Source organism: Nematolebias whitei, chromosome 22 (genome assembly GCF_014905685.2).
Source record: "Nematolebias whitei isolate Nwh7 chromosome 22, NemWhi1, whole genome shotgun sequence".
In the NCBI taxonomy this organism is placed as follows: domain Eukaryota; kingdom Metazoa; phylum Chordata; class Actinopteri; order Cyprinodontiformes; family Rivulidae; genus Nematolebias; species Nematolebias whitei.
Window position 1 is genome coordinate 15,961,506 of NC_056519.1, and position 11,414 is coordinate 15,972,919.

General features: G+C 38.2%; 2 protein-coding genes across 2 annotated transcripts in view; one reads left to right on the forward strand and one right to left on the reverse strand.

The window, feature by feature from the left end:
* orc5 (origin recognition complex, subunit 5) overlaps positions 1-6,356 on the reverse strand; it is a 12,418-nt gene extending 6,062 nt beyond the window's left edge. Inside the window, exons 1-8 of the mRNA XM_037695841.1 lie at positions 6,127-6,356; positions 5,927-6,050; positions 4,171-4,263; positions 3,387-3,572; positions 2,975-3,049; positions 1,275-1,386; positions 920-1,050; positions 788-836 (exon numbers count right to left, since the gene is read on the reverse strand). Coding sequence (XP_037551769.1) covers positions 788-836; positions 920-1,050; positions 1,275-1,386; positions 2,975-3,049; positions 3,387-3,572; positions 4,171-4,263; positions 5,927-6,040 — 760 coding nt within the window. The 5' untranslated portion in view covers positions 6,041-6,050; positions 6,127-6,356. The remainder of the gene's footprint in view (positions 1-787; positions 837-919; positions 1,051-1,274; positions 1,387-2,974; positions 3,050-3,386; positions 3,573-4,170; positions 4,264-5,926; positions 6,051-6,126) is intronic.
* Positions 6,357-7,292: 936 nt separating this feature from the next.
* The window catches only part of lhfpl3 (LHFPL tetraspan subfamily member 3), a 43,324-nt gene continuing 39,202 nt past the window's right edge, over positions 7,293-11,414 (forward strand). Inside the window, exon 1 of the mRNA XM_037695842.1 lies at positions 7,293-7,728. Coding sequence (XP_037551770.1) covers positions 7,293-7,728 — 436 coding nt within the window. The remainder of the gene's footprint in view (positions 7,729-11,414) is intronic.

Sequence of the window (11,414 nt, forward strand, 5' to 3'; positions counted from 1 at the left end):
TATTTGAACACTTGCCAATCAGCAACAGTTCTGGCCCTCAAAGACCTGTTAGTCCGCCTCTAATAAGCTCCACCTCCACTCCACTGATTATTCTAAATTAGAAGCACCTGTTTGAGGTGGTTAGCTGCATAAAGACACCTGTCCACCCCACACAATCAGTAAGACTCCAACTACTAACATGGCTAAGACCAAAGAGCTGTCCAAAGACACCAGAGACAAAATTGTAGACCTCCACAAGGCTGGAAAGGGCTACGGAGCAATTGTCAAGAAGTTTGGTGAAAAAAGATCAACTGTTGGAGCAATTATTAGAAAATGGTAGAAGCTAAACATGACTGTTGATCTCCCTCGGACTGGAGCTCCATGAAAGATCTCACCTCGTGGCGTATCGATGATCCTAAGAAAAGTGAGGAATCAGCCCAGAACTACACGGGAGGAGCTGCTCAATGACCTGAAGAGAGCTGGCACCACTGTTTCCAAGGTTACTGTGGGTAATACACTAAGACGTCATAGTTTAAAATCATGCATGGCACGGAAGGTTCCCCTGCTTAAATCAGCACACGTCCAGGTCTCTCACAGTGGACTAAGATGAAAATTTCAGACCCCTCTATGATTTCGAAGTGGGAGAACTTGCAAAGTCGCAGGGTGTTCAAATACTTATTTTCCTCACTGTAAGCCAAAAATCCAATATTGTGCATTCCTACAAGAAGGTAAAGTAAAACTATTATTAAAACACTCAGCTCGTTTGTACTTCTTTTGTATTTTATGTGTATTCATATTCATTCTGTACCTTTTCCTGCTTCTACAGGCTCACAAAACTTGGGAAAGTTGAGAGCAGCCTGGTTGGACAAAACAATAAATTACTGATACAATAAATCAACATCAAGGCTGCAGTGACTTAGAACAGTATTGTGTTTCTGACCAGGTGTCGCAGCTCTCTGAGGTCCCGACAGACGGAGTAAAAGACCCCCAGCAGGATGTTGATGTAGGAGTAGTAAAACTCAGCTGAATATGAAGGATGTCTGTCCTTGGACAAAATCTGCTGCAGCTCACCTGCAAACAGACAAATTGAAAAGTGGAAGAAATAAGTGTTGTAGCAGTAATGTAGATTCTCCCAGTTACTTCAGAATAAGTGCTGAATTTATACAGTGTTGCTCCGTGAAGAAAACTCGCTCTACAGTTGTCGTTGAAGGTGCTAGAATAAATGTACAGGTACAAATCTGACACCACACGCAGCAAAGCGTGCATTATGCGGTGTTGTGCAAGGATGATAATACCTTTACTGTAGTCAGGGAAATAGAGCAGGAGTGGTTCAAAACAGCCGGTGTTTGGTCTGAACGTGTCCCAAACAATTTCACTGAGAAGTATGACAGTAACGTTGTCCTCCACCTGAAGAAAACATAGACAGAGTGTCAAATATGTCATCTTGAACTTCAGCGAGAGGTCGTGTCCATGGCTGCAACCATCTCTCCTTATTCAGTTTATATTAAAGAATAATCCCTCAATTTAAACACTGCTTTGATGTATTGTATTACTGAAAGAAAAATAAATGATATACATTTATTCTTATAAAGACAAACAGTTCACTGTAAAAACACTAATATTGTAAGTACAAATTTCTAAGTAAGTTCTTAATTTACATCTGAATGCATCATGAAGTTTCAGGTTACGAATATATATATATATATATATATATATATATATATATCTATATATATATATATATATATATATCTGTCTCTATATCTATACATTATCTATATACATATATATTACTCTATATCCATCTGTCTCTATATCTATACATTATCTATATACATCTATATCTATCTATCATTTGCACCACCTTTGCAGAAGTAAACTAAGCAAAGACCAGTGCTTGTTTTCTATTCTCAAAGTGCAGTTTGTGCATCTTGCTGCTACTTTACTTTTTTTTTTAAGTTTGCTGACAAAGTCACAAAGCTGCCAAAAATAAAGAAAAACTGTCAGCAAGTCAGAAACCTCACCGTGATGCTCACTAACAAAAAGAGAAAACAGAAATGAGGCTGTGCTGTGTGCAGGAAGAAATTCACAAAAATCACAGCTTCACAGAAGAAAGTGGCTCATTTTATATTCTGTTTGAAAAAAAAAACAACTTTGTGCACCATCAAGCCCAAACAACCAAATCTGTCAAAGGCACTTTAAAACGGCTTCATTAGAACAGGCATTAGTTTGAGTCTAATCAAATCATTACAACATAAAGTAAATAAAAACCAATAAAACCAAGTGAGGCTTTAGTTTGAATAAATGTTTCTACTGTTATTATAAATAAAGTATGCAGTCTCAAAATTACATAAAAAAACTAAATACTAGAAATGGGGCACACTCCAAATCAATGAAGATTAAATGTTTTATTTACTTCGTTGTTGCAGGAATAAATAACACTGCTCAATATTAGCTTCATTTAACCAGCGGTCCCTTTATTGAAGCTTGTACTGTTGATATATGATCAACAAAATCTTGAAATGATTGTAAAAAGAGGAAACAGACAAAATGATTTAGTGAAGATTAGCTGCGTTAACCATGTAAATGTCAGCATCAAACGTTTTCTCTTTGCCCTAGAATTGTTTTAATGCAAAAACTATGTGCATTTAATACACAAAACTCTTCTTTTTAACATCATCCTCCATACGGTAGTATACCTCCAGCTTTATTATGGCTTCAACATAGCAGGGGGCAGCTCTGACGCACATTAAAGAGACACATTCTCAGCTTGTACGGAAATAAAAGAAAGCTATCATTCGAGTCTTTAATTAAAATGCAGTGAGCGTTTGGCATTTTTCTTTTTTAACAGCGTTATGAAAGAGCTCTTTACACTCAGCTCAAGGACACTTCTTACACATGAAGCTTTTCCTTTTCCCTTCATCATCTACACAGTGGAACAACAAAGCGCCTTATCTAATAAAAGTCCCAAGAACAACATGCGGCACTTTCTCACCAGTTCCTGAAGACGAAGGAGAGCAGGGAGGAGGTTGGCCTCAGCGTCTCTCAGAAGTTCAGCCTTTTCCATTATCTGAAAAACACACATATGGCATGTTTCCCTCTGTAGTATTTATACTCACTAAAGAAGAAGCTGTGAATGAGTGTTATAGGGAGTGACAATGTGATATATGAGCAAACACTTTCAGCCAAAACACTAGATTGAATTCACACCAGTTCTGGCAAAGAGGGGGGAAAAAAATTACCATTTCATTTCTTCAGGGTAGAACATCTGGAGCTTTGTTTAGCATTTGCCTCACAACTAATTACATTATCACTCAAACAAAAAGAAACAAAGCATAAACAACTGGATGCACCATGGAAATGGGAGGAATGACGTCTTTACTTGGGCTTAAAAGTAGAGAACTCACGATGTATCGCGTCTGCTTGGCAGGAAACTGGGAGGAATGTTGTCTGAAGATGCGTACAAAGTCAGACAAGGAGGGACTGCGGGGGAGCAGAGAGGCAGCGTCGCTGCCAAAGAAGGACAGCAGCACTTTGTCAAACAGCAATGTGGCAGAAACACACTCGACACAGCTGACTGTGGCGTGAGGAAGCTGCAGAGAGGAAGAGGAGGAGAGATGGTGAAAGACGATCAGATGTGAGGGGAGTAAATATACCATCATCACTGTGACTCAGTCCGCTGACATCGTTGCAAACTGAACACAAGCCTGGCCCATTTTATGGCTAAAGTAAACAAAAAAGCTCAAACTATTTATTCTTCATCTTCATTATTAATCCATAAAAATATCTTATTAATAAGGTTACTTTATTCTAAAATTGAAACCTTTAATTATATGCATCATTTTAGAAAGTACGAGAAAATAAACTCACAAATAAGAAAGAAATCTTGTAAAAATCATATTTTTAAAGGACTCAGTGCTCTGATTTAAAAATAGATTAATAATTAAGAGGCTTTTTTTTTTTTTTTTTTTTTTTTTACAAGTTTAAGTAATCTGGAAAGAGTCTGGGAGGCAAAATGAAACCACAGACACAAACTTGTTCATTTTTTTGTTGTTTGAAATAAATTAACGTTTTCTTTCAACAAGAGAGCACATTAAATGTATTTCCTATTTTGGATTTTGTAACAAGCACACAAACAAGAACAGTGTTTGCAAACACCTTCATTTAATGGATGGAAAACATCTTTCTCACCTCCAGCTCCTTCAACAAAACATTTATCACATGACTCTTCCCTGAGGATCGATGACCAAACATAAAGATGGAAGGGTAGCAGTACTGCTGTGGCTGGAAAACACAAATAAAAATACTCTTTAGACTAAATAGATGAAATCATGTTTAATAAAGACAAACATAAGGAAGATTTAAGATCAGTCATGCATATATAGCTGAAAAAACTCTTAGGCAGTACTCATCTTCAACTTTAAGAAGCAAGTGCCCAGAATTAGTAAAACCAGTTTTTACTGGTATGCCAAATTGCCAAAACAAAGTTTTACAATCCTCCAAAATATTTCAATACTCTTGACTCCTTCATCCTCACTACACTGATTGAGCTATTCCATTTAATATTTTAGCCTTGAACAATTATCCCTCCATTGCCTGCAGTTAGTCCAGAAGACTGATGCTTGTCTTTTAACAAGTACTAGAAGGCATGACCACGTTCGGGTTTTAGCAGATTTACACTGGTTCCATATTTGTTTTAGAATCGATTTTAAGATTTTTAAATGTTTAGGCTCCCATTTATTTTCCGGAAATGTTTTAGCTTTAAAGTCCCACAAAAACGCTGAGATCGCCCAGTCTGATGTTCAGGGGATCTGGGATTTGCAGCAGCAACACCTAGACTCCAGAAAGTATTCGCAGCGCTTCACTTTATCTACATTTTGTTATGTTACAGCCTTATTTCAAATTGTATTAAATTCATATATTTCCTCAAAATTTTACACACAATACTTTATGACAATGTGAAAAAAGATTTGATTTTTACAAATTTATTAGAAACAAAAAACAAAGAAATCACATTTACGGTTAGTAAGTATTCACAGACTTTGCGTAATACTTGATTGATCCACCTTTGGCAGCAATTACAGCCTCAAGTCCGTTTGAATATGATGCTACAAGCTGAGCACACCTATCTTTAGGCAGTTTTTCTCCATTCTTATTTGAAGTACTTAAGCTCCATCAGGTTGGATGGACATCTGTTCAAAGCCATTTTCAGATATCTCCAGAGATGTTCAATCAGATTCTAGTCTGGACTCTGGCTTGGCAACTCCAGGACAGTCACAGACTGGTCCTGAAGCCACTCCTATGAGATGTTGGCCATGTGCTAAATGTGAATTCTTGGTTTTCTTTTTATGATACATTAGCAAAAATCTCAAAATAATCTGTTTTCACATTGTCATAATGGGGTATTGTGTGCAGAATTTTGAGGAAATAGATTAATTTAGCACAATTTGGAATAAGACTGTAACATTAACTGTGAAAAAAGTGAAGTGCTGTCAATATTTTCCATATGCACAGAGAATACTTCGGAGTCTGTCTTTTAAAATCGCTCATTAAAACTCATTTTTTAACACCGGCTTTAATTCTAGTTTAGTTTCAGTCCCATGAGACTTTTTGCATTGTGCTGTTTTCTTTTTAGTTTGTTTGTAGCCTATTCTAATATACCTGTTAGTTTTAATGAGCAACATTTGCTAGTGCATTTTATCCATTTTTTTCTGTTTGTTTTTAACCAGCTCATAAAGCATTTTGTTGTTTATAAATGCGTTATATAAATATATATATATATTTAGCAAAGTCTACACCAACCGTACACATTTTAAAAACAGGTCATTTATTATTAACCGTGGAAAACCACTACCAAAGGCCAATTCTTTTAAAACTACAAAGCAGAATTCTGTAGTAATGAACTATGACCTTTCTATTTATTGTCATATAAACTAAATCAGATTACCTCTCCCATGAGAGACAGCAACATCCCAGCCTGGACTTCCCTGCAGGGCAGCAGCTCCGAGACTCTCTGCAGCCTCTCCTCCTCGTATCCTGGCTGTTGTAACAGTCCTGTCATCCTGCTCTTCCTACAACAACCATAAACCACTCGGTTCAAACTATGCAGAGTTCACAACAGTCCAGCCAGAGCTAGCTCAACCCTACCTTTAGCTGAGCAGTAGCAGCCAGACCCTTCCCTTCCTTCACGAGGCTAAAAGCAACGAACACCAATGTTCATTTAAAACAAAGTGAAAGCGTCAAAAACTATTCACTCTGTACACAAAAACAAAAGAGTAAGGCGCTCTAAATTCAAACTAATCGAGTAACAAACTTCAAACGCGACGAAAAAGCCATTTAAAACTGGAAACGTCGGTTTGTCTTTGCTGAAATTTCTCGCGCGCGCTCGTTTGCGTCCGGAAACAGTCACTCTGTAGTCAGCCAATCACAAACGAGCTCTGAATTCTGGTTAATGTAGTTCAGAAGATGAAACGCCCACTCGCGCATAACGCAGGGAAATAGCACTTTTATTGTAAAATATTAATTTTAAAGCATGCAAAATCTGTTAGATGATATTTAAACGTTGTTAAAACCCCAGTATTTTTCAGTAAAATGCTGTGCTTGATAATGTCATAATGCTGTAGGCTTATCTTGTGCAAAGAGTAAATCATATAGTTTGATAATAATCTGAAAAAGCAGACCTATATAGAAATTAAGTGGGGAAACAGAGGCTGTTGTATTTTATTTTAATCATAAATCACGTGGCAAGAGAATTTATGAATACACCTGCTTGTTAAATTGAGTCATTATTCTCATGTCAATCCGCCTGTTTGAGATTTGGCGCCTTGCTGGCTGGAAACGTCAGACTGGGATTAAGGGATGTGGGTTGGCCCCGTCATATCCACGGATATCCTCCAACTGTAATTCAGTCGGATCTCAGCTGCGGTTGTTGCTCAGACGGATCCGTTCAGGGAGATCTCTCTGTCACACACACCTCCCTGAGAGGGAGCGGACTGTAAGAACAACCCGACCCAGGTGGAGACGTTTAAAAGAGATGAACATATAAAGGGACAAATGGAGAATAAATCGTCTGCATGTGGATTCCCTGCGCTGGTTTTTTCTCGAGAGCGCACGTTTCGTTTCTGCAGACTCGGATGAATGAAAAGCGGTGCGCAAAACAACCGCGCGACCACGGATGCGGGAGGATGCTGTGGCTTCATCTGTGACCAAAATAATAAAAATATATATTTTTTAAAAAGAAGCAAAAGCCGAAGTTCTGCTGAATACTAGATGTTAGTGTGATCCCGCAGCAGCGCACAGATCAGGGGGAGGATATGGTCCCTGGGGCCCCCAGCACGACCACCACCATGCTCCCCGCCTCCGAAGCTGCCAAAATCTACCAGACCAACTACGTGCGGAACTCCCGGGCCATCGGCGTCCTGTGGGCCATCTTCACCATCCTGTTCGCCATCGTCAACGTGGTCTGCTTCATCCAGCCCTACTGGATCGGGGACGGTATGGACACCCCGCAGGCGGGCTACTTCGGTCTGTTCCACTACTGCATCGGCAACGGGCTGTCCCGGGACCTGACCTGCCAGGGCAGCTTCACGGAGTTCAGCAGCATCCCCTCCGGCGCCTTCAAGGCCGCCTCGGTCTTCATCGCCATGTCCATGGCGCTGGTCCTCACCTGCATCGGCTGCTTCGCGCTTTTCTTCTTCTGCAGCACCGGAACCGTGTACAAGATCTGCGGCTGGATGCAGCTGGCTGCAGGTAGGATGCTCACTCTTCTACAGGTGGGAGATCAATGCCACGGGCCAGACTGCAGAGTTCAAATGTCTGCCATTTGTCCAAATCCACATTTGTTGCTCTTATCCTATTTAATCAATGCACATTTACTGCTGAAACATCACTTTTAGCTTAAAGGTGAAAGGAAATACTCTGGAAACACAAAATATGACAACTGGACTTACTTTCTTGTTCTTCAAAGCTATTTTTAAGCTTGATTGAAACTTGAAAGTTCAGAGTTTTAACCGTATTGCTCCAAAGATAAACTCACATGCAAATCATTCCCCCTTTCCTCCCTCTTGAGGATCATTAGGGTCTTTTTTGCTTGTTTAAAAATCATAACCCGGACCACTGAGGATCTAGAGCATTAAAGGAAAGTCGTGAGGACCAGTCAAAAAAAAATCACAAAACAGATTCTGTGCAACATTTTCTAATATCGATTATTAACGTGTCTCTTAAAGCAAAGTTTGAATCAATTACCACATGTGCTTGTTTACATCTGGAAACATTCAAAGTGCCTGAAATAAATAGGTCAACAATGTATTTATACTCGGAGTTGATAAAAGTGCTTTGTTTACACTGAGTGCGTACCCACATTTCTGCACATCATAAATAACTGGAGTAAACTCAAACTGCACTGTTTAATAAATGATTATTATTGTTTTTTGTTTCATGCTTTGCACAGAGAGCCTTTAATTGCAAGTTTGGATGGCAGAGAAGCTCAACACTTTAAAAATATATTTTCAAGATTTAATGTTCGTAGATACTCATGGGTGTTATTTAAAACGGTGTTTATGAGTAGGACAGCTTTTTTTTATTTAAAGATAAACACAACCGTCTGACATGTGGGTTAAGAATTAGCAGCATTGTGAAAAGTTAAACTCCAGGTTCAAACAATGTACAAATACTTACTGTAAATAACATTTACATTTTATATTTTGCTTGTGCACAAAATGGGAGACAACTCTTTTAAATACATCCATTTTTTTAAAAACATCCTACAGATTGGGATCGTTATCAACTTTTGATATTTAAACAAAAACAAATCAGTCAGTTCACAGAAGAGCCTCCATAAACTGTAATCGATGAGGATCAGTTGAAAAAGACTCTACCTTTTTAACGTTTGTGTTTTCTCTAAGTAAGAATATGCCCTAAAACTTTAAGTAGAAATACACATTTACTTCTTTTCTGCATTTAATTAGTAAAGAATGATTTGCTTTTATATTACACACTTCAAAATGTAAATTATTTGCAGATGTGCAGCATAGACCTTTTCCTCTCCATTTAATTATATTCCAGGCTTTCTTCTTCGAGGCTTCTTCCTCAACATATAATCAAAAATGTATTTTACATCAGGTTTGAGTACAAATACATAGATAAAAATAAACTTCAAACGGAAAAGGTCCCATTTTTGTTACCGTACATGGTTCTTTAAAGCAACCCGATGCAGAACTTTAGGAATAAGTTTAAACCATTTTTACTGCTCAGTTATAAACCCTTTAAATGTTTGATGGTCTCATTTGACTGTATTTGAAATGCGGCGGGACGACTCAGTGACAGTAAGGCCCAAACCATCACCCCTCCACCACCGTGCTCGACAGCTTTGAGATGTTTGTGCTGATGTACTGCTGTGCATTATGGGTAAACATCTCTACTTGTTTCAGCTCAGCAGAGGTAAATTTGAAAGAGGAACAGGATGTTCATTTAAGGGTAGATGTCTCCTCGGTGGACGATGGGCTTGAAATTGTTTGGAAATGGTCTCATAACTCACGGCAGATTGACACAACTGTGGTCCAGAGCAGAAAACGGACAAAACTTGTGCTTTTATTGGATTGATCATTACCAAGGATCATTTAATCAATGCATTTGATTAGGTCGCTGCCTGTGTCCTCTTAATTCCCTAAAGCAATTAATGGCATGGTGCAAGACAGCTGATAAGATTTACAACACACTTAACTGCAACAGTGTAAGTAATGAGCTGTCATCTTTCTGGACTAGTGACCTGCGTTTCTTTAATAATCTTATTGCGAGCAGCTATGCTGCATCAAGCAGAGATGAGGAGTGTTTGCTGAACGTTTCAACTTGCTCACAATAATTATTAACCTTGAATCTGTGCACTACCCTGCAGCTCCCTGTGAAAGCAGAAGAAACTTCATCAACTTTCACAGTCTCGGGGCTGAAAAACCTGCCGACACACTTTGATGTGTAAAACGGACCGAGTTCGCCTTTAAAGTCTTTTGATGTTTGTGAGATTGTAACTCTGTGTTAGCTGTTATTGTCATGTGCATTTGAATGCGCAGGCAGTAAGAAAAGATCATTTGTAGAAAAGCCAAACAAAAGGTGCAACAAGGTCAATGGAACCCTCCAGAGAGTGCAACGCAACGGATGAAAGAAAATATTGTAATAAAAAAAAAAAACAAGTGGCAGCTATGTAAATGAGCCTGTTTTATTTTAATCGACAGACAGATATGATGTGTGAGTGTGTTACACATCCCCACAGGGGAAAAACAGACTTAAACCACAAACTTTAGCTCAGAATAATTTGTGTATATAAATAATCCTCCAGCGTTGCACCTTCACAGATGCTCGCAGCACAAAAACAAGTTGAGCTCAGATGGGAATTAAGTGTCATAAACAATAACAATCACATTAGCAAAGAGGACACTTTTTTGCCTTTTGTGTTACCTTCAGAGGGGAAGTGTACCCTGTGAGCCTGCTGACCACCAGGCAGCACAACAAACAGCAACTCTGCATTTTCTGCAACAATCAGTCTGACTGCTGAATGACTTTTCTGATGAAGCTGAAAAACCGAGATGGTAATACCAGCTAAAACCTAAAAAGAAAAACTAGCTAAAAACTAAAAGTAACAAAAGGTTAAAAGTACGAGGGGGGGAAATCATCAAGAAGCTAAAATGGCACCTAAAACGTAAACATAACGAAAAGTTATCTAAAGCTGAATTGAGCGGGAAGTTGCAAAACTTTGGCTAAAAGTAGCAAAACTGTAGCTAAAAGCTAAAAGTAACCAGAGACATTGCATTTCCTGCTAAAATGCAGTGTGAATGCTTATAGCTGAAGAACTTGCTGAAAAACAGCTGAAAATAGCTAAAAACATGCTGAAATGTAGCTGAAATGGAAGCACAAGACTAACTTAGCAGAAGAAAGCAGAAAGAACACATATTTGCTGAATTATATTTAAATAAGCAGAAATTAGCAAAACATTAGGAAATTAGCTAAAAAAGCAGACATTAGCAAAAGAATAGCTGAAAATGCATAAAGAAACTTAAACTACCAGAAGAAAGTGGAAGGAGCCAAAATGACCTAAAAAAATGTGGAATTAGCTGAAAAGGTTAGATTTAGCACACAGTCAGCTAAAAGGTAGCTGAAATAGCATAAAAATCTGAAACTAGCAGAAAAAAGCTGAATGGTGCATTACAAGATGTAATTAGTAGAAAGTAGTTAATTAGGCTGAAAGAACCAGAAATGAGCAAAAACAAGTGGAAAATGTCTGAAAACAGCTGAAATTAGCTAAGAAATGCTGAAAAAGTAGAACAATTAGTTGAAGAAATTAGAAAAAAAAAAAAAAAAAAAAAAAACCATTTGGCCAATTAGGCAGAAAGAAGCAGAAATGAGCACCAAAAACGTAGAAATTATTTGAAAAAAGTGGAAATTGC